This window comes from Ostrinia nubilalis, chromosome 12 (genome assembly GCF_963855985.1).
Source record: "Ostrinia nubilalis chromosome 12, ilOstNubi1.1, whole genome shotgun sequence".
Lineage (NCBI taxonomy): Eukaryota > Metazoa > Arthropoda > Insecta > Lepidoptera > Crambidae > Ostrinia > Ostrinia nubilalis.
This window is the reverse complement of record NC_087099.1, coordinates 2,301,321-2,325,975: the sequence shown is the minus strand read 5'-3', so window position 1 is coordinate 2,325,975 and position 24,655 is coordinate 2,301,321. Positions and strand designations below refer to the sequence as shown.

The following is a 24,655-nucleotide window of genomic DNA, read 5'->3' as shown; positions in this document are numbered from 1 at the left end:
ACGTATAATTTTAGTAGAAAGAAAGGTCATTGAATGACTAAGTGACTCACTCACTCATCACGAAGTCGATAAATAATAATTTAACTAGAGTCTTCTTGGCTCACCCAGGACATCGTATCCGTGGGTGATCAAAGGCACAGAACAAATTCAAAGGACACTAAATTGTCGCTGTAAGTCCACTTTGGTCAGCCAGTAGGCCTAAGATGCGCGCCGTGATAACTTTTATCGACGTCAAAATGTATGGGCAAAATCGATAAAATGGCGTGATAAGCGCTTATCGTGGCGCGCATCTTAGGCCTACAGGTGATCAAAGTGGAATACACCTCCTTTTAGAACGTAGGTAGTCAATAAGACGAAATTTTGCAAAATTCAACCCTTATGGGAGTTAAAAAGGGGGTTAGAAGTTTGTGTTGCAGTCCTCGGTTTTAAAAGTAAGAGACTTGAATGTTAAAATGTAGGTATGTTCACTACGATCTCTAGATATTGTGGAGGTGTACATATACTGTTCGGTACACTGTGGTACTGTGTGCACATCGGTTTGCCGACGATTGTGGTCATGCCAGAATCGTTGGAAGATCTTGGCACAATGCTCGAAGACCTTAATCGATTTTCCCAACAGGTAGGCCTGAGGATGAACATGGACAAAACGAAGCTTATGTCGAATGTCCATGTTGCGCCCTACCCAGTTTCAGTTGGGAGCTCAATTCTCGAGATTGTCGACAAGTAGGTATGTCTACCTCGGACAAACGATCCAGCTAAGTAGGTCCAATTTCGAGAAGGAGGTCAATCGTCGAATCCAACTCGGCTGGGCAGCGTTCGGGAAACTACGTAACATCTTTTCGTCCAAAATACCTCAATTCCTAAAGACTAGAGTGTATAACCAATGTGTGTTACCAGTGATAACTTATGGCTCGGAAACGTGGCCTCTCACTATAGGCCTTATACAGAGGCTCAGTTGCACAGCGTGCTATGGAGAGGGCTATGCTTGGTGTTTCTTTGCGAGATCGAATCAGAAATGAGGAGATCCGTAAACGAACCAAAGTCGCTGACATAGCCCGACGGATTAGCAAGCTGAAGTGGCAATAGGCAGGGCACATAGTACGCAGAACTGATGGCCGATGGCGCAGAATGGTTCTGGAATGGAGGCCGCGTACCGGAAAACGTAGCGTGGTACTTCCACCTACAAGGTGGACCGACGACATCGTAAAGGGAAGCGCAGGACGCAAGCCGCTTCCAATCTATCAACATGGAAAGCATTGGGTTGAGGCCTATGTTCAGCAGTGGACGTCCTATGGCTGAAATGGTGGTGGTGGTGGTGGTACATATACTGAAAATGTATCATTAGAAATCAACTACGGGGGCTAAGGAGATAACAGGAGGGTTGGAAGTTTATATTATGAAAGTCCTATGTGTTTAAAGTAAGAGAGTTGAAATTTCAAATGTATGCGCTATAGATGCTAAGAGCGGATTTTACGAAACTCCTTTTTACTCCATTAGGGGAATGGAGTAAAACGAGGTCTACGCGTACGAAGTCGCGGGCGGCCGCTAGTAGTCGATAAACATAATGTTTAGTAACTATGATTAATATTAAGTATTTATGACAATGCTTTTTTTCAGCCAAATGACGTCCACTGCTGGACAAAGGCCTCCCCCAAGGTTTTCCACAATGAACGGTCCTGCGCTGCCCGCATCCAGGCTCTTCCCGCGACCTTTACCAGATCGTCGGTCAGACAATGCTTTATCAACAAAAATATTCAGCGAGTAAGTACAGCGGTAGAAGATCAAACTCTACATGTTTTTTGCGTGCAGAAATAGCACTTCTTCACAAATATTTACGACTAGCGGCCGCCCGCGACTTCGTACGCGTAGACCTCGTTTTACTCCATTCCCCTAATGGAGTAAAAAGGAGTTTCGTAAAATCCGCTCTTAGCATCTATAGCGCATACATTTGAAATTTCAACTCTCTTACTTTAAACACATAGGACTTTCATAATATAAACTTCCAACCCTCCTGTTATCTCCTTAGCCCCCGTAGTTGATTTCTAATGATACATTTTCAGTATATGTACCACCACCACCACCACCATTTCAGCCATAGGACGTCCACTGCTGAACATAGGCCTCAACCCAATGCTTTCCATGTTGATAGATTGGAAGCGGCTTGCGTCCTGCGCTTCCCTTTACGATGTCGTCGGTCCACCTTGTAGGTGGAAGTACCACGCTACGTTTTCCGGTACGCGGCCTCCATTCCAGAACCATTCTGCGCCATCGGCCATCAGTTCTGCGTACTATGTGCCCTGCCTATTGCCACTTCAGCTTGCTAATCCGTCGGGCTATGTCAGCGACTTTGGTTCGTTTACGGATCTCCTCATTTCTGATTCGATCTCGCAAAGAAACACCAAGCATAGCCCTCTCCATAGCACGCTGTGCAACTGAGCCTCTGTATAAGGCCTATAGTGAGAGGCCACGTTTCCGAGCCATAAGTTATCACTGGTAACACACATTGGTTATACACTCTAGTCTTTAGGAATTGAGGTATTTTGGACGAAAAGATGTTACGTAGTTTCCCGAACGCTGCCCAGCCGAGTTGGATTCGACGATTGACCTCCTTCTCGAAATTGGACCTACTTAGCTGGATCGTTTGTCCGAGGTAGACATACCTACTTGTCGACAATCTCGAGAATTGAGCTCCCAACTGAAACTGGGTAGGGCGCAACATGGACATTCGACATAAGCTTCGTTTTGTCCATGTTCATCCTCAGGCCTACCTGTTGGGAAAATCGATTAAGGTCTTCGAGCATTGTGCCAAGATCTTCCAACGATTCTGGCATGACCACAATCGTCGGCAAACCGATGTGCACACAGTACCACAGTGTACCGAACAGTATATGTACACCTCCACAATATCTAGAGATCGTAGTGAACATACCTACATTTTAACATTCAAGTCTCTTACTTTTAAAACCGAGGACTGCAACACAAACTTCTAACCCCCTTTTTAACTCCCATAAGGGTTGAATTTTGCAAAATTTCGTCTTATTGACTACCTACGTTCTAAAAGGAGGTGTATTCCACTTTGATCACCTGTAGGCCTAAGATGCGCGCCACGATAAGCGCTTATCACGCCATTTTATCGATTTTGCCCATACATTTTGACGTCGATAAAAGTTATCACGGCGCGCATCTTAGGCCTACTGGCTGACCAAAGTGGACTTACAGCGACAATTTAGTGTCCTTTGAATTTGTTCTGTGCCTTTGATCACCCACGGATACGATGTCCTGGGTGAGCCAAGAAGACTCTAGTTAAATTATTATTTATCGACTTCGTGATGAGTGAGTGAGTCACTTAGTCATTCAATGACCTTTCTTTCTACTAAAATTATACGTACCTATAGTAATTATCATTAAAATCAAATAAGTAAGTACCTACGAACCTAAGTAATTAAAATAAAGACCCTATCAAAAAATTTACAAATTACATACAGAAAATAAAAATGAAGTAATTCTCAATCGCCCACGCGCCCATTTCATTTGTCCGCCGCTGAACCATACCCTAATATTCATCTCGGTAGATGGCGGCACATAGTAAGAATTTGCAAGGAAGTTTGTAAAAAGTCACTAATTAACACTTTGATTTGCTCGTTTAAACACAGTGAATGATTCAAATAGGTACATACAGTGAATGGTTCAATTACATAAAATATCTTTATTTATTAAATTTTCAATATTATTTACGAACAACGCTATTCATAGTACATGTACTATTTAGTTACTAATTTACTAATGATGTCGATAGATGGCGTTTGACAGCTTTGCCTTCATGAATATTTACGTACCTCAAAAATTTTTGTCAGGCGCAAGAAGATTTTAACCAATGACGATAGATGGCGCTTTTCCACGTCTTATGAAAATCCTAAATATTTTACGGGACCCTATTTTTTTCCAAAATAAAATTTAGCCTATGTTACTCGTGAGTTATGTAGCTTTCGAATGGTGAAAGAATTTTTAAAATCGGTCCAGTAGTTTTTGAGCCTATCCATTACAACTAAACAAACAAACAAAGTTTTCCTCTTTATAATATTAGTGTAGATGATAACATTGTAGCTTAATGTGCCAATAATCATCAAAAGTTCCACGTAACTTTACCAATACACTGACATGAACACAAATTATTTGTAATAATCGAGGATAGAAAATTATTCCTAGTGAGGGCGTTGCATTATCAAAAGGAGCGAACCCACTCAATCCATCTCATTTACATTGCGTGTTCAAGACAAGTCGCGAAAATTATTAGCCATAGAAATATTGGAGCTACGTTCTTAGAATGGAGTTTATTTGTTCATATTTCGTTGACATAATAGCTTTGGGACGCCCCGATTGTTTGATATTGGTCAGTAAAGTGCTTAGAGAAATCGTTTATTCTAATTGAGGCGGTATTTTGGGAAGGGAATGTATTGTGAGGACCAAAAGGGAAACCTTTGTGTGAAATTGAGTGGGAATCCTTTATACTAATCGCTACAGTGGAAGTTACTAGGGTTATTTATTTAATTAAAGACCTTTAACAATGTAAGGACGACAGCAAATCAAGGTCAACACTGGGGTTCTTGTGTTGTATTAACATACACATTCCCTACTTATTTTAAAAGCGCCCCCTTTAGACCAGCCCAGATTATTTATTGGTCTTATCGAGCAGTCTGCAATGTATTTATTCTCTCAGCGGTCGCAGTATTTACTTAACCACACCGATGGCCCGTTCCCCCTTTAAAGGTCTTAGCGTTACTTTGGGAACCCCTATTTTTCAATAGTGTGGGATCAATGGCCTATGCACCTGACATGAAAATCCAGTACCTCCGATTCGAATGTTTGTAAATCGGTAACCACTACGTTTAGTAATTGATGGTCAGATACACAATGATCTAGGGTGGAAAACTGTTATTTATACATAACATTACACAAGAAAAGAAAAACAAAACCAATCATTTGCTCATTCCAAAGCCTTGAATCTACGCTAGTCTATAGTATTCGCTACGATAAGTTGATACTAAGAAGAAATATTTACTCGCATAACAAAAATTTTCAGGAATAGGCGGTAAATAACAACTTCACGGTAATAATTATGAATGATCGGGATACCAACTGAGTTATTGTATTGGAAATTATTTATTAGTTCAATAACTTATTAGTTCATCTTGTATCAGCAAATATAAAGTTTGCCAAGTCTCTTGCACGGAATCCGCAAGTTATTTAATATTTGCCAGCTAAATTTAGATTTCCACTGATTCATTGTTGTCTCTACTTTGACACCAATATCTATTTTAAAATAAGCAGATCAAGTAAAAAATACTTGTAGCGATCAGATGAATCTAAGGCTGAGTTGCACCTTCTAACTTTAACCGTAACTATAACTATAACCGGTGTTTTTTGTATGGAGTTTGGCAGATTTTTGACGTTTGTTAAAATCAAAGTAAGGTTGTGTAACCCAGCCTAAATTACTCTTCTTCTAAAGTGTAAAAGCTCTATTTAAAAGCCACATGCAGACAATAAATGACTTTTAAGAAATGAGTAGTAGCAATGGAGATCGCTATACCCTTGGACCTGACTTAATGAACCGCTATAGGCGCCTGATGGCTCAATCGGACTGATGGCCTAACGAGCCTAGCCAAGAATGGAATCGTATTTTTTATTCGGAAACCCTACTTGATTTAAACTTTCACCCATATTATAGAATTGTTAAACCCGGGGCAAACACTGGTTTAAAATGACATTTCAGGCTCAGCCCTAACCTTACCATCTATCTTAGCCGTAACAATAATAACCGGTATTTTTATGGAGTTTGACAGATTTTTGACGTTTTTTTAAAGTTAAAGATGGTGCAACCCAGCCTAAATGTCAATTTATACCTGAGTTCAACAAGAGTCTACTTTTTGGAATAAGCGGGTAGATGTCTTAATTGAACTGGAAAAAGACTGTTTAATAGTGATCACTACTACCAATTCAGGCTTTTGAAGATTCAGAATCAAACTTAAAAAAAAAACTCATTTATTTATGCATGTAGGCCTTTAAAAAGCACTTTTACATTAAAGAGGACTTTTGTTGTCATGGTATTCGTTAGTTTCAACTTTGATGTTCGGGGCTTCCCCCAAGGATTTCCTCAACGTCCAATCGTGCGCTGTGCGTCCAAGCTTTCACGCGATCTACACAGGACTCAGTCCATCGAGTGGGGTCTGCCTACGCTACGTCTTACGGTTCGTGGTTGCCTTTCTAAAACTTTTTTCCCCAACCAAAATAATAGGCAAAAAATGTATTAATTGAAAAGATTATATCATTGGCTATTTCGCTGCAAATATTTATTTACTTTTCATGGCTTCAGTTTGTCAATCTTTGCTCAAAATAAACTTGTATTTGCTCATCTAAAAGGAAAAAGTCCTTTTGATATTTACAGGAAATAATTTTGTCGTATTTTTTCTTCTAATGTTTCAAAGGAACACTACCATCCAGAAATGAATGGGGAAATATATCAAGCGTCTACAATCTAAGCGAATAATGTTGTACTTGCATTTTTTTTATTAGTAGTTATTGATGACCTAAAGAAGTTTTTCAATTTTACAGAGTTTACAAAATACATAGCAGAGTCCATATAGGTAGAACCATAACATGAAAAGGTAATTGCTAATAATGTTGATGGTTTTGTCAAAGAGAAATGACACAATTCAAATAATATACACGGGAATTTCGTGAATGGGTTCAACATAATTTGCATGTGAATTGGCTTTCTAACGCTTATATAATACGCTTCCTCCCAGGCTAGCATGATCGACACGATATTTATTTGTCATCGAAAATTCGATATTAGGATAAAATTACACCATGCCTTCCATTCTGTTAGGTTAGGGCTGACATCTAAAATGACGGAAATTAAAACATTGCTATGTCGCAAACGTTTCTGTACCAAAGCGAGCTATCACAGGCCACTTTTTATCCAACGGATCGCTATAAAAAAGAAAATAAAAGCGAAAAAGTTTAGTCTTTATTCTTCATCTAAAAATCGCTTGTTACAGCATCATTATCTGTGGCAGTTCCCTCGCGTCAAAAGCCGGCAACTCCTTTGAAGCTACGACAGGTATGGGAATAGATACGATACATGATAGATGTTCGAGAATAAATCGCGCAAAGATTCACTGAGTAATGAATATGAAAGAGTTGGTACGATATAGATGAAGCTGATATAGCTTTTCTTGTCGCTGTGAGCTTATTTGTTACTAAAGCTTGGGGTTCGCGAAACTTTTTTGGACGTGTTATTAAATCGTCATCTCCAGCACGTGTAAACCTTTTTGCGTTTCCGTGGAATATATTAAAACCTAGCAAGATATTTTCAATGCGAGAGTGAATAGGCTTACAGGGCAGATAATGTACCATCCTAGACTGCATCTCACTTAACACCAGGTGAGATTGCGGTCAAATACCTGCCTTGTCATGCATAAAAAAACATTATATTTTTGTTACTTTTACCTCTATCGGAATTTGTTAACGATTTAGGCACTGATTGAATAAGGTTAAACAAAATAATTTCTTGTGCCTAATCCTGTGTTTTGAAGAAGAAGAATTTTAGTCCATGTAACTTACATTTCAATACTTTGAGACTTTTTCACCTTTAAAGCCTCTAACACGACGACATGATTACAAATAAACGAACACAAACGTGATGTTTCGACGATTTCACAGTATGTATGCTACGAGTATGTAGTGACATGAGTGGAGCGATGCAATAGGGAACCGGGAATGCATGCAAGGCGGTGTAGCGAGCTAGAACATACTGGTATTAGCTCCAAGCCTTACGCATCCTCGCTCACTCAGTTATATACCGCTTTTAGCGTCGTTACGCATCTTTGCACAGCTCAGAAGCTTTACGCGCGAATTCACAAACATTACTATGAGGTCCCACAGTGCGCGTGGACGCACATGCTTGCAAACGAATCAATCGCAGAGCTGTATTTAACGCTGTGCGTTCTATTTTCTGCTTCACATAAGCAAGCATTGTTTGTGAATACGGGCGTTAGTGGAAAAGGTCACATTGTTTCATAGTCTATAAATACTATGTAAACTATATTTTTTGTTTTATTTTGATCCTGTAAGCACTTAAAATCCTAAAGCATTAGGAGCAGCAATTCTCAAAGCCCCCGATCCGGGGTATAAGCTATAGTAAGGTATCTACCAGGCTGACTGTTCTCCGCATTCAGCCCTATCAGTCCGATGAAAGCTGTTAAAACTAAGCCATCAAGTCGATAGAAACACTTAAAATGGTGCAACTTTTTCTTCTATTTAGGCATCTTGTTTTTGTTCTTTAGACACGAGCTTTCATAACTTAAGCTACATAATATTACAAAATTGCATCTTATAATGTCGTAATAAAAGATGCAGTTATGTTATAGCTACAAAGTTATAGGTAACCTACATACGTTTATACAACACAAAAAGGGCGTAATTGAATCGCTTATTGAAAACAACAGCCGGGTCATTTTTTGCAAAGGACAATGTTCGTTCTCCATACATTGTTCGCCTAAGAACCAACAATTTTGACATATTACTACCCGAAAGCGAAATAATACGATTCTGTGTGTAAGAACAATGATTCCTGATGGACACTTGCCATAAAATTAATGATTAAGAATATTAAATCACAGCGATTTTATAATATGTCGTTTATGACAACATGGCGTCTAATGTATTGTGTGAATGTATGAACACCGATTCGCGAAAAATGTTTTGTATTGTCGTCACGCCGAGTCGCAGCCAAATTGTATAAAATAATAGAACAAGTTTTAGAAATACAACTCGGCATTCCACTTTTATAATATGCCCACATATTGCACGTAAATAAACAACATGAATCGTAGGTTGTTTCCACCCTTGTCATCTGACACATGAAATAAACTCCTATTGTATTATAGATATCGAAGCCGAATCGTATATAATAATAGAATGGGTTTTGGAGATCACTCGGGGTTCCACTTTTATAAAATACCTACATATTGCATAAAAATAACACGAATCATGAGTTTTCTTTTCACCATTTACATCTGACACGAGATAACAAACTCCTATCTCCATGACTACCGTCGTAGTCTATGCCAAAGACTACAATATTTTAAGCAAGAAGTTTCAAACCTTAGCGGCTACAGTAACCCCTGGGCCACATACATCGTGATAACATTCGGTCGACACCGGAACGAAGTCTTGCGATTATGCAAAAAAGCACCGTATTCTAGTGCGGCTATATCACGTTCAACCGGGGTTTTAATTCGACTAAAGTCCTGACTAAAGACTGGAAGAAAATACGCCGCATTGTATGAGCACTTCGTGTTCGTTAAAGCGGCTTCAGATCTAGAGCCTACATAGTTTTCTTTCCAATAATATCCGCAAGTAGCGCTGCATGATCTTTACAACAAAAACGGCAATAGTTATTAAGGTGCCAAAATTATATGATTACTTTGACACGGTATTATACACGTTCGAAGATTTGTCATTTTCATTCATTTCATCATCATCATCATTTCATCCACAGGACGTCCACTACTGAACATAGGCCTCCCCCAATGACTTCCACATCGCACGATTGGTAGCGGCCTGCATCTAGCGCCTTCCCGCTAACTTTATCAGGTCGTCGGTCCACCTTGTGGGTGGACGTCCCACGCTGCGTTTTCATTCATTTATTATTTTCTTAAAGTGCCGGAAAAAAATAGTTTCTAGCTGTTCCAGCAACTTCGTCAATAAAAAGTTGTCTTGTCTTATCTTTAAAATCGTAATATTAATTTCTGAACGTATCCTGTTTGACACCTAATAATATTATTTGACATAGCTGGCTCGGCGAATTTCGGCAAATTAATTTTGACATTGCAGAATATGACTTTTGATAGGTTTATCATAGAATTCGGCGGGGATATCCTCACGAAGGAAGTTCGAAAAATGGCGGAACAAGATCTTATAATAATGCAAGGCCGAAGCTGTAACGCGCGTGCTCCTACGTGTAATCCGGCGAGTAAACAATAAATAGTAATGTCTGGTAAATACTGGTAATACGTATCGTTATTTCGTTCGTTTCAGCCGAAAAGACGTCCACTGCTGGACAAAGGCCTCCCCCAAGGATTTCCACGAAGACCGATCCTGCACCGCTCGCATACAGGCACCTCCCGCGACCTTTACCAGATCGTCGGTCCATCTAGTGGGAGGCCTGCCCACGCTACGTCTTTCGGCTCGTGGTCGCCACTCATGAACTTTCCTGCCCCAGCGGCCATCAGCTCTACGAGCTATGTGCCCCGCCCCGTCTATGTCTATATGCGCTACGATTACAGGGTATCATTTTGCATAGTCGCAAGACTTCACTCCGCTGCTGTCAAATCAATGTCGCATAATGTTATCGCAATGTGTGTGGCCCTTGGCCAAATCACAGAAGCCTATGCGAAGAAAGAGCACTTGAATGACAATGAAAATCAGGGTTACCATTTTATAAGATCTCCTCACCATTGAGGGTAACAAAGTAACATTAATAATCTAGCCATTAATTACATTTATTACCTATACGAGAAAGTAAAGCAACATGCGGTTTTATTTTAATTTGTAAAATATTTGTAACAGTTTGTACTAAGTTTAGTTTTACAACAGTATTGCTGTTTCAGCTGTCACTGTGAAGCTTTGGGAAAATAAATAAATAGAAAAAATATTAACATAAATATTTATTTAAGTTTTTATGTTCATTATCATAATATGCCAATTTAAGTTACACTGTGTGACAGTCTTTGACACTAAACAAACTCTTCAGCTTAATAATACCTACCTACAGGGCGTTTTTATAGTTACTCTTGCTGATGAAACAAGAAGGGTTGATTCTACTACTGAAATACAACTACTTTTCTTACAGGACCAATATCAAATTCTCAAAAAAGTTCACATCCTCGTGATGGTGATAATTTCTATGGAGAGGTTTTTTTTAAATATTCGGTCTCTTGGGATAAGTTATTCCATTTGAGCAGTAGCATTAATCCTTTTTATTTGATCACATACAAAAATAACACAAGTGTTTAGGAAAACTTCTTCTTTGGTATGGTATCACCACGGAGTTATAATGTCGGCAACTCTGTATCACTGACTTGTAACTTTCAAACAGTATGAATAATTAGGGCACTACATTGGTTTTCTTTCTGAAAAAAGGCTTTCACTTTTAGTACTAACCCTTTAGCACTATTTCATTTAAATAAAAATACATTAAGCACAGAAGACTGAAATTGAGTCAACTGACGTGACATTTATAATTTGTTGACATTATGACAGTTTGACAAGACTAGGGATTGAAAAAGTTTTAATTGAAAAAGTAAAATGACAATTTATAAAAACGATTCACAAGGATATAATCGATTAAAAATATTTATAAAATGTTCTGATACTTGCCTGTAGCGATTATCCAATCCTGGTTTCTAATGAAAAACTACCTCGTGGCAAGATTTTAATAAAATAATAAAATCTTTATCTTCTCTTTCACAATCTATAAAAGTTCATTTGGTCTATTATTATACATGTGCTATGAATGAGGGTTTTCGCGATTGAAAAATCCGCGAGATGGCAATACGTAGACGCGAGGTCCAAATGCTGCATGATTGGTGGATTTTGACATATCTGTCAATGTCATGTCAAAAATAACCAATCATGCAGCATTTGGACCTCACGTCTACGTATTGCCATCTGGCGGATTTTTCAATCGCGAAAACCCTCATTGGCATAGATTATGAGAGACTGGCAACTATACTAGGTTGATATATATTTCTCTCACTTCAACTGGCATTGGATTCAACATCGGATTCTGACACTTTTACAGTTATGATACCATGAATATCAGTTTATGGTCCTAATTATTTTTATTTTATTTACGACCTTCGACCAGTTGGACACTTTAGATAGCTTCTTGTAATAGTGTCAATATCTTTTTAGCTTTTAACGCAAATCTAGTCTTCAAAGCAGTTTAATCGATTTATTTTATTTTCAAAATCGATATTTTATTGTCTATGATGGCCGCAGGAACATCACTATACATGGACTCCCAGCAATAAAGTACGGTAATGCCTCGTACAGATTTTATCGGCAAAAATTATGGAACTTGATAGGTTTTAGACCATGCCACGCACCAAAACGTCCGGAAGTTGTAATAGTATTATAGAATAAACGTTAAAAGACTTATTTATTTAATTTTTCAATGCTTAAGTGTCCATTAGAATGAATGGGTGCTTAATGTATTAAAAAAAATAGAAAATAATTATGATGGGTTAATGTTTTTGGGCGGTTTTTAGGCGGTTTCTGACAATGTCCTTTATTGGCAAATTTGAATAATAACAAATGGAGGCCCTTATGATAAATTGAGGTATGATGTGGAAACCGGACAAAGCGGACACGTCCGAGAAAATTGTAGAAAGCGAGAAAGAGCGATAAATATAATGGGAATCCGTGATATGCTTCAAATGACTATAAATGCCATTTGAACACACAATAGTCGTTTAAATCCTTTCAAATGAATCTTTGCCGGACCTCCATTGTGGTTCCGCATTAAGTACACAGATTAAAAAAACGACTCGTGAAAAAGCGCGCCATGTAGCAGTTCGCAGAATTTTCCTTTGCCCTTATTTTCAGGAGAATCCGCGCTCCAATCTGAAGCGCAGAGCAGGTGCTTCCCTCAGTACGATTCGGGCTTGTGGGGAGGGAACACGCGTCCCGCTCCCGTTTTGGCGGCCGATTCCAATTTCGAACTAAAATTTGAATTTCAGAACACGTAATTGTTTTCGTTGAGGACGTTAAATAATAATAAAGTCAACACTCGATACCGTTATTTAATTTTTGGAGCAAAAAGCGCGTTGATTTTAAATGAAGTTGTCAGGTGTTTTGTGAATTTTCTAGTGTTTTTTGTGTACTTTTATTTGAACGAAAATGTTAGGATTTACCTTTTCATCGCTGATGCTGATGCTATTTGGGGGTGAGTTTTTTAATTTTCAATTTTATGCCGTTTTGTTCAAATAATATTAACGTCACGTAATATGATTGATTATAGATATTTTAATCTTCGTAAAGGAATGAAAATCTGTCTAGATGTGACCGTTATTATTAAATTCGTGTCGCGTACTCGTAAACACGAAAAATTTCTTTTAGAATTAAAGGAAATTTTGTTCATCTTCGTTATCGTGTATTATACCGGACTCTATTGAGCAAATATTTATTAGATTTCCTAAATAAGTTCCTTCATTTTTCTTCCAAAGGTAATCTTATTTTGTGTACGTTTTTAAATATAACTGTATTACTTATCTGCCAGAAAATGTTTTGCTGAATTATTCCGATATTTTTTTATGATCAGAAAGTACTTAATAAAAAAAGGTTAAGAAAGGTAGGGCATGGACTCATAATACGTAATGTTGTTGTTATTCAGGTAAAAAATTACGTCGATTTCTAATAAAAACCAATGTAGGTAGTCTCTTTTCATTCCCATAGTCAATTACTGGTCTATTTGACGGTATTCTTACGATGGTTTAGGTATTGATTAGAACCTATACTGTTTTCATATCATTCTTAAAAGCGTCGGCCGTTTGGTGTAGTGGTTCATAACGGACTACTATGCCAAAGGTCGCGGGTTCGATTCCCGCACAGTACAAACATTTAATTTTGTGTGTATTAGACTGAGTGTTTTCTATCTATAATATGTATGTACTCGTATTTACAAAAAAAGTACATAAGTATGTTTATATCCGTTGTATAGTACCCATAGTACAAACTTTGCTTAGTTTGGGACTAGATAGGCGCAGTGTAAAATGTCCATATTTATGTCCGTATTATGTGTTTGCTTATACAAACACATCTTACCAGCATCATATTCTTAAACTCGATGCTCGATTCGAATTCAAGCCCGTAGTTGGTTGTATTTCAATATTTATTATGAGTCTATGATTGAATTTGATACGAATCTCGAGATGAGAATACCATTCGACACCTTACACCCTTTAGGCTGAGTTGCACCATCTTACTTTAACAGTAACTATAACCATAACTGGTATTTTTTGTACGGAGTTTAGCAGATTTTTGACATTTGTTACAGTTAAAGATAATACAATCCAGACTTAGTTAAAGCTTAGTTTCAAAATAGACTTTTTAACCTTCCTATACCCGCGCGTTGGTCTCTCAGACCGACGAACTAATAAATCGAAGTTTTTTCAAAAAGTAATAACTCTATGACTTTGCGGTTTTTAGTAGATTCATGATTTGTGGCCTGCCATTGTTTAGTGTTGGGCGATCGCTGCTGCCAAGTGTACATGTGTCACTTTTTGCTGTTATTCGGTCTGTGAGACCGACGCGGGTATACGTGTATCTACTTCAGGTATGTTACTATTATTTTATTTTACAATATTACTCAATAAAATGTACTGTCATATTTTAGTGGCGTTTCATATCAATTAAGTATTACTGTATTTTATTATTATTAATTTGTTTTAGCCATTTTTGTCGTCATAATGAACGAAGAAAGGACAAGGGCGCTGTTAGAATGTGAAGATTCGGACTCCAATTATGATGACCAGAGTGACAGTGATGAGGTGGAGGATGATTTAAAAGTGCAGGGGAACAACACAGATTCTTAGCAGGAGGGTGATTTGTCAGATGCAAAAAGTATTTTTGTCATTATACGAGCATGCAGTTATGGTATGTTCCGGATATTATTCCACTGAAACCACTAGTGATTAATGCTGTTTTGTTCCATTATATTACTAAGGATACTTCCATTTATTGTATTTTATAGTAATTTTTTTAGGCATCAAAAGAAAAAAAATTTTTTTTTGTTATTAAATTTAGGAGATGTAAAATTTTGTTTGAATTTTAAGTCTGATTTAAAGGCTGATTAAACCAAAATATCTATAAATATAACATTGGTTTTAATTTTTTTTATGCAATTATAACCTTAACGTATAATTTAAAACAAATTATAGTACAATACAGTACAAAATTATACTATAAAACACGAGCTCAACTTTCGGTCTGAGAGACCGTGCGCGGGTATATGTGTAATGCTTTTTCGCGCGGGTATACGAAGGTTAATCATATTATGAAAGTCTCACTCAAGAACCTATAAAGAATTAATAGAATTTATAATGGATTTAGATCAAACACAGGTACAAATCTATCTTAAGTGTAGATTAGGTGTAATCCCTAAATGTTTTTACAAGTCTTTACGCAATCCAAAGCCTTGAAAACATTAAATTAGTTTACGCAACTAAGAAAATAAAGGCTTTTTAATTAAGTCCTTGGAAAATGTCTTTTCAGTGACCTTTTTAGACAACAATATTGAAAGGGAAGATACGATTGGAAGCAAAGTCGGAAAAATCCGGAACTTTTGTTTCAACGCCCATTCAATGAGTATTATAGGAAATTAAACTTTGTGATGGCTTAGTGATTAAAAATTGAGATTCCGTTTCTTCGTTCTTCATTTTTAATTGCCAATCGACGTTTTGGGTGAGAAAAAACGAAACTGGATTCTTGTAATAAAAGTGTAAGCTGGATTACAAGTTAGATTGAAACTTGGCTACCGTTAAATAAAGAAATCTTGAACGGTAACCTAGGGGAAAAGAGACTAAATTTTGTGTGTGAAAACTATAATTTTGTCATTTTTGTGTCATCCTTGGCTTAATAAGGATCCAACGTTAATTTAAAATGGTTTTATTGAGAAGTACGAGTAGAGTGTTTCAGAATACCTATTTAAGCTTTGGTTTCAGTGTCATATAGCAAATATGGTAGCTTATCATTAAATCATTTAGACTTTTTGTAACAGACTGATATTCGTGCGAGTGAAGCTGCGGTATAAGCTGGTACATGAAAAGAGCTATTGTGCAGCATAAAAAAGGAACAGTTTACTATCCCATTTCAGCCGTACTAGTCATTCGCTCACTAGTTCGTTTGCAGTAAAAGCTACGAAAAAAACATTTTACACAAATGTACCTATGGACGACATAGAGCTATGTAGTGAGGGGACTTAGGTCTACATATTAGTTGTATTAGGGGCTATTTTAAAACAAAAATATGATTCTGATTTACTGGCGACTGTACACTTTCGAAACCAGAGCATGTTAAACGTCAGAAACATTCTTCCAAACAATATAAGTTTGAAGGTACAAAATTTACACAAACAAATTACCACAACATCTGCCTAACTGCTTTAGGCAAATGGAAAACTGACGTGTAATTGAATTTACAACTAAATTAGTGACAGGACAAGCCAATTTGGTCCTTCTGTTTTTAATTCCACGGCACCCACTTTGGCTAATTTCCTTAGTCGCTTAGGTATAATCGTACATAAAGGTAATGTCATTAAGGTGAAGATTGTGGTTTTTCTATTTAATTTTGCAGAGTCAACGTGTTTTACGTTCAAAGAAAATAATTCCGTTTATATCGACTTATCCTATTAACATTTTTATGTATATTTAGCTTCATCTACTTCAGCTTTCGCTTTATCTTGAGGTAGTATAACAGTAAATGCTTAAGACTAGGCCCAGACCACCGATTTTTAGTTGACCGATAGTTGCGCCCGATTTTAAATTGTATGAAGAATCGGCCAAATCGAATCGGTGTAATGTGCGCACTTCCATACATGCCCATACTGATCAACTGCCCGACTAAAGTATCGGCCGACGAAAAATCGATGGTCTACGCCTAGGCTAATTGGACTGTGCCTTTTGGCCTAGTGATCGCTTACTGAACTACAATCCGAGCTGCGGTCCAGGGTCGAATCCCGTCAGAGGATAATTCAGTGATGAGCATGACTTATGGTCATGGCCATGGTCAAAAATGTTGTCCCTTATAATGTCAGCCTTTCCTGCCAGGTAATTGGTGATAAACAAATAGCCCTGTATTTTAAAACTATAAACTGTCCAATATAGTAACATACTCGTATATCGTCAACTTTGAGCTACAAAAAGAGTTGGTTCCTATTATATTACCGGCTTCTTGCGTCCGTCTGAGATTCCACTCGGAACTTAACTGCTAATGCACACAAAGCTGAGATATAAATTGTACGAAAGACAAAACTTGGCTTACTTCTCCAAATAGTTTCCCGGGTGAGATTGTAACTAGAAACTTTATTATTAAAGGAGTAACATTTAAGTCATTACATAGGATAGATAAAATAATAATTGAGATGTTCATAGTCAATCGTTGATTTACAGGAAGCATGTTTAAACATGTATTTGTCGATTTTCTTAATTCCGACGTGTTAACGTACCATCCTATAACTACCTACTTATACAGGGTGGAATTTTGTAATGCCACCTGGAGGGAAAGTACTCTTAATAATGTAGATAGAAAATTTTACTCAAAGAAAACATTCCTTCATTTTTGAAAAGAAATAGAACTGCATTCAAAAATTTCCGAAATTTTTTTGAAAATTCACTACCATGCCATACGATTTTCTGTAAATATGTAAATTAAAATAATGTAAGATTTCATGGTTTCCTTTCACTTGATTTATTTATTTATTTAAAGACTTTATTGCACACACAACAATGTTCAGTACAAAAAGGCGAGCTTAATGCCATAAGTCATTCTCAACCAGCTGACCTTGAGCAAAACAGAGATATTGAGTAGGCGGTGCTAAAAAGCTACAAAAATGTACACAATATAATACATAAAATATTATAATATACAGGGTGTTAGGTAAATAGGTATATGAGCCGACACTAGCCCATGTTAACATGGTTATATAAATGGTATGGTGAAGTCAGAAAATTGATATCTTCATTTTAATTATTTTATTTTCCATACAAATCGGATTTTAAAAAATTTATTTTGTATGAAAATTTAAAAAAATAAAATGATGATATCAAATTTCTGACTTCACCATACCATTTATATGCCCATGTTAACATGAGCTAGTGTCGGCTCATATACCCATTTACCTAACACCCTGTATATACATAAATACATACATATAATTTATATAAAATGGATGACGACAGGTAAGGGAGGATAGGAGAGGATAAGGGAGAAAAGGAGAGAATAAGGGAGATTAAGACGACTTGATGCGTTCAAGAAAATGTTTGCGCACAGAGTGTTTGAAAACAAACTTACTAGGAGCCTGCCTGATGTTCTCGGGAAGAGCGTTCCAGAGGCGAATGGAATTGAGGAGAAATGAATTAGAGAGGAAACCAGTGCGGTGGGAAGGAGTGGAGAGATTTATCATGTTTGTTAGAGACATTTCAACCTTATACCTCACCCTAACGATCGATGCAATAAAAATACAGGATGTAATTTTTAACAGATTTTAATTGGTTCGATTCCTGGGTATGGCAGCAAATTTTTGAAAATCTTTGAATGCAGTTCTATTTCTTTTTAAAAATAAAGGAATGTTTTCTTTGAGTAAATTTTTCTATCTACAGTATTAAGAGTACTTTCCCTCCAGGTGGCATTACAAAATTCCACCCTGTATACGAGTAAACAACACAGCGAGAAAAATATATGTATAGAAAATCTGAACATGAGGAAGTACGTGAATATTCTAGCATTACATTTGAGTATTAAACTAAAAGCTTGTTCTTCCTTTCAAAGCTCCTGAAAGCTTTTTAATACTTACGTATTTTATGCGAGTCTTCCACAGAACCAAACAAAACCTAGATTTTACCGACTAGCTTTATTAACGACGTAATATTACTATATGGAAATTGTTGGGTAATAATATGCTAAGTCAAAGGGGTCTCCTGCCAACAGTCTTTTATTAATTTTATTCCAGTATCAAGGAAGTTTTATTATTTCTCACAAACTTTTGCCCACGGCTTCGCCTGCGTCTAATTCAGTTTGTGACAAAGACCAACATAATTGACACTTACTGTTTAATAACATAGTAAATTAATTGGTCCGTACTCTTGTTTGTTTTTTTTAATAATCATGTTGCGCTCCGCGTTGAGCTCATTTTATTTCACTACTAGCTTTCCGCCCGCGGCTTCGCCCGCGTGGAATTTTGTCTGTCACAGAAAAACTTTATCGCGCGCGTCCCTGTTTCAAAAACCGGGATAAAAACTATCCTATGTTCTTTCCCGGGACTCAAACTATCTCTATGCCAAATTTCATCAAAATCGGTTGCGAGGTTTAAGCGGGAAAGCGTAACAGACAGACAGACAGACAGACAGACAGACAGACAGACAGACAGACAGAGTTACTTTCGCATTTATAATATTAGTTGGGATGTCGTCACTTAAATCTACTTTATATAGGGTAACGGCACCAGTGGTCAGCCTCATAACAGCTTTTTGAAGTTTTGACAATTGCCATTTCTACAACAATCGTCGTATAAAAAAACGTACAACATGTATGGATTTATTGTTTATTGTAGTTTCGAATCAACGTTTTTCAAAAACAATGATTCTCTTAGTAAAATATATAATTAATTTTAAACAAAAAATGGCCCAGTGTCCCAGTGAACAGCCTCTAAAAACCAATAAACAGCCTTGTTGAACCCAGTGTTCAGCCTGTAGTAAGTATAACTAATAATGAGATCAAAATAAACAATGTTATATCAAAATCAACGATATTAATCACATTTTTATAGTAACGATTCACTTAGCACAAAAAAATGTATATCGCACATTATACAAATATTATTTTAAACATACTATTACAATCTCTTTGTGTCTTCTTATTTTCTAGGATCTTCTTATTACTTATCATAAAAACAGCAATATTTCTTTTAAAAAACATCGACGATATTAGTATATAATATGTCCTATTGATGTATCTATAATCCAAAATATATAATCAACCACAATAGTAAGAGGTAACTTCTAATCTCTAAAAAGAAACGAGTTTTTGCCATTCGGCATTTTTAGCTAAAAAAAAGTGAACAATAATAACTTTTGGATATGAATACACATTATACCATTATTTCAGGTAAAACTTAACTAACATGAAGTATTACTTATAGATTTACACACAAACATTCGCATTTATACTTAAAATATTATTTCAATAGCACCGTGGCTGAATACTGGATCATTGAGACCCAGTGGTCAGCCGCTTGAAAAAATATTTTGAAATGCGGCTGACCACTGGGTTTTCTAACAATTAGGAAATACTTGTCTCACTAAATATGTAAATATAAATTTAACGGTTTTAATGGCTCGTTTTGCTTTTACTGTTAAAAAAAAATAGAAAAACCCAGTAATCAGCCCCGGGGGCTGTCCATTGGATCTTTCATAAAAAATCAGTATCCAATGGTCAGCCCCTCAATTTTTTAAGTAAAAAAACAATATTTTTTATGAAATTTCATAAAATTAAATGCACTAAGTAATGTATAAAGTTATTATCTATAAAACACAATCACATTTCATACTAAAATATGTTATTTCTCACCTTTCAAAAGAGCACCACGTGAAACAAAAATATGGCGGACATGACACTTCTGCTCTTGTCGGCGGACAGCACCTGTATGAACGTGTTTACTTCTCTCCCCTGACCCCCTGCCGCTCCTATCGCGTGATGCATGAACCAACAAGGAAACAGAGCTTATATTTAAGTGCGCGTGATTTGGTTATTTTGATTACAGCGATATTTATGGCCAATAAACAACGCAATAGGCTGATCACTGGTTCCTGGCTGACCACTGGTGCCGTTACCCTACATATAATACATATTTAATTTCTATGTTTATTTTTCGTTAAGTCTATGTTTTGTAACATACGAGTATCTACGCATAATAGTACAAGCAGTTATATTAATAAATTCAGTTTTAAACAGAACTATCGTCGTAAAATTTTCTTTAATGGGCTCTTTTTTGGAACGCTTTCCACTATTACTCTAAAATTCTCATACAATTTAACAAATAATGCATAAATCCATCAACACGTAGTAATCCAATTAAAGCAAAGCGAAAATAATCAACTGAAATTTTAATTTAATTACCATAAGAGGATTTCAGTCACTGAAATGATATAATGGCTCCCCGGAGGGACAGCATTTTAAAACGTCCTGTCACGTTTTTGTTACAGCATCGGAAATTATTAAAGTGATTACGTTTCAGAGATAAAAAAAACTTTGAGCAAATTCGTTATTTGATTTATATTTTATAAAGAAGGAAGAAGCTTTAAATAATCAAATTATTTTTTTATGTTAAGGTATCTTCGATCGGTAAATTGAAGAAGCTTAATTCAAACGGACTCTATTTTCATGAACAGTAATCTAATAATAATTCTAGTAATAATCACATTATTTTCATTTGGGCTAAGAAAAAAATGTGATTATTACGATTTTATTCATTGAACATTTTCTGACCCAAAACTATTATTTTGTTAGTAACAAAACTCCATAACGTTTAGTAACATCATAACAATACTAGACGTGGTCGCTCCAAGCAAACTTGGCGGCGCACTGTGGCAGACGAGGCGAAGAAGTTCGGCAAGACTTGGAGCGAGATCAAACGCGAAGCTCAAGACCGATCGCGATGGAGGACTGGTGTGGACGCCCTCTGCCCCATCTAGGGGAGACAGGACCTTAAGTCATAACAATACTAAAATCATAGCTATTCTCTAAAAAATGGTACAAATACAATTTTATTTCTTACATACGTAATCATGATCGGGAATCACAATAAATCTCGTGTTACAATACGAATACTATCTAATCCGAAGTCGACTCGATTTATACAAAGTAGTAGGTATATTTAATATAGCTAATAATAATGGAAATTTCCAATGGAAATCTCAAGAATTTTATTGATAACTTAGTTGTTTTTATTGAACGTTATAATAAATCTTCCTTAATTTATTTAAAATAAAAATTATAAGTCTCGTAAAATGTTTTTCCCGATATTAAAAAAAACTGTAGCTTGCGAAAGCTTTTAACTTTTATTGGTTCTTCCTAAAAGATTAACGACGCCAGAAAGGTTTCACGACTTTGTTTTTATTTGTTGTTATTAATAAAATGGAATTATTATAATAATATTTAGATAGCAAATAAAGGATTAGCAACCTTTCTGCTTTTCATAACTTTATCCCTTCTAGGAAAGGTTTACTAACATTTTATGAATCGTATTTCTCATCGTATACTAGAAACTGGATATTTCCTACAAAAATCCCAACTATATTATATTATTATATTATATATATTATATATATTATATATTATATATAATATTATAAATGCGAAAGTAACTCTGTCTGTCTGTCTGTCTGTTACGCTTTCCCGCTTAAACCTCGCAACCGATTTTGATGAAATTTGGCATAGAGATAGTTTGAGTCCCGGGAAAGAACATAGGATAGTTTTTATCCCGGTTTTTGAAACAGGGACGCGCGCGATAAAGTTTTTCTGTGACAGACAAAATTCCACGCGGGCGAAGCCGCGGGCGGAAAGCTAGTTACCTATAAAAGCTGCTTACATCCATACTTCTTTAATATAATTTTACAGCTGAAGAGTTTGTTTGTTTTGTTGAAGCCGCTAATCTCAGTAACTACTGGTCTGATTCTTTTTTTGTGTTGGGTAACTCATTTATTAAGGAAGGCTATAAGGCTGTTACACCACGACCAATATTATTAATGAAGAATGTTGTGAAAACGGCAAAAAAATTGGAAGTATTTTCAGGCGTACCAACGTTCCTTGTTACTATGTAGTTAGAGCCGTTAGAGGCTTAACTAAATTGTTTAGGCAAATTAACTCTTCTGTTGACGCAAACTATTCACTCGAGCACAACCCAAATGATCGGACTTCTCATCAGTCTAAGAAAGTAAAACGGGCTAAGTGAAACTTTGCTCGTTTGTCCCACCCCCATTAGGATAAAAGGGTACCCTAATAAGGGACAGAAAAACACGCGTCAGAAATTAATACTCATTGACTGTGAGGCTTATGTTACTTGACACTTTTCAGGGAAGAGCCCTGATGACCCTATTTTAAGGGCGAGTGTATAAAGTAACCCTTTTTCAGGCGTATATTGTTAGGACAATGCTGTGTTGTATTTATAACTTTATGTAAAGATAAGGCTTGGAATCTCTCTGAATGATAAAATCTGGAATTTATTGGTATTTTGTCTGTATGAGAATGTATCCAATTTATCGATAGTATTTTGAGGGACCTATATTTCAGCTGTGATGAGTTATTTCAATAGGTTTTAAATATTATTTATCTAATTGTCGAAATATTTTTGACTTATTATTTCTCGAAATCGTCATCATACCCGGGATAATAAAACAGTGTGGATAACAAAGGACATCATCCACGTTTCATATATTTTTGGTCCAAAATCAAAAGTGCCGGCCAACAAAAAAAAGTGCTGTATTCTGACAGAATACGTCTGCCTTAGCATTTGTAACTATGGTACCAAAGCCGTAGCTCCACTGTGCGTCGAGTATTTGAGATCTAAAAGTCATCGACTATTCATACATTTTTTGTTCAAAATTAAAAGTGTCAGCCAATAAAAAAAAAAGTGCTGTATTCTGACAGAATACGTCCGCCTTAGCATTTGTTACTATGACACCAAAGCTGTAGCACCACTGTGCGTCGCAGTATTTGAGATCAAAGTCAGTCGTTTCATATATTTTTAGAACTCAAATACTACGATGCACAGTGGTGCTACAGCTTTGGTGCTATAGTAATAAATGCTAAGGAGGACGTATTCTATCAGAATACAGCACTTTTATTTTTTGGCCGGCACTTTTGATTTTGGACCAAAATGGATGATGTCCTTTCATTGAAATTCAAGATTAAATATTCATCCGGAGATCCTCTTCGTATAAGCTCGATAAACATTATAAACTCATTAGTAGAACTAATAAAAACATAACTTTGTCTTCTAAGAAGTAAGAGTTTTAATCTTTATGCTAACGAAGAAATTGCCATATCGTTATTAGGTACTAGTGGAAGCACAACAAGATCGTGTTATCAACTCTTGAATATGAATAAGAAAATGTTTCCAATATTGTGAAGAATTTGATACGAACACAAGGAGATTGAACTTTCATAACTGTCTGGAAAGTGTACGTAAGTTTGTTCGGTAGAGCTAGATTCTGACCAGTTTGAGAGGCTCTTGTTACTGAGTTCTATACTAACAATATTGACAACTTGTCACTTGTGTGGACAGTTGAAAATTCACATTTTATTCCTAATAGGAAGATTTTGAAGCTTTCTTTAAGCATTCAGGAGTTTTATTACTTCATTTACGGCTTAATTAAAGGGTTCCTTAGGTAATAATCCATTTATTTTAATGTCACAGAACTTATTCGTATGTACAATGGGCGTCCATCGAGTGACTACTGTGTGTAGTAAATAGATAAACGATGTTATCGTAAGTTAGTTAATTATCTTTCTTCACATGGAACTTTTGTAATACGAGTGTACCTACATTGTTTTATTTATATTTTTTCAGGTTTTTGTTGGTATTTCGATAAAAAAGTAGCGGTTTAGAAAAATAATCAGCTATTTAAGTTTAAGTTGTGATTTTTAGATCGTGAATGATACCTAGCCCTAGATGTCAGCATAAAAAATACTATTAACAATATCACTCAAAGTATAGCAGTTAAAGGTATACAAATATAATAATATGAATTTCACTTCCAAAATGTAAAATATCCCCATAACGTATAGCGCCATGTTAATTAAAACAACGTTTCAT

At 36.2% G+C, this 24,655-nt stretch overlaps 2 protein-coding genes across 2 annotated transcripts in view; one reads left to right on the top strand and one right to left on the bottom strand.

The window, feature by feature from the left end:
• Positions 1-24,655, bottom strand: part of LOC135076777 (uncharacterized) — a 245,741-nt gene that overhangs the window by 83,231 nt on the left and 137,855 nt on the right. The gene's annotated exons all lie outside the window — the stretch shown is intronic.
• The window catches only part of LOC135076639 (uncharacterized), a 154,083-nt gene continuing 142,168 nt past the window's right edge, over positions 12,741-24,655 (top strand). The window contains exon 1 of the mRNA XM_063971061.1: positions 12,741-13,012. Coding sequence (XP_063827131.1) covers positions 12,967-13,012 — 46 coding nt within the window. The 5' untranslated portion in view covers positions 12,741-12,966. The remainder of the gene's footprint in view (positions 13,013-24,655) is intronic.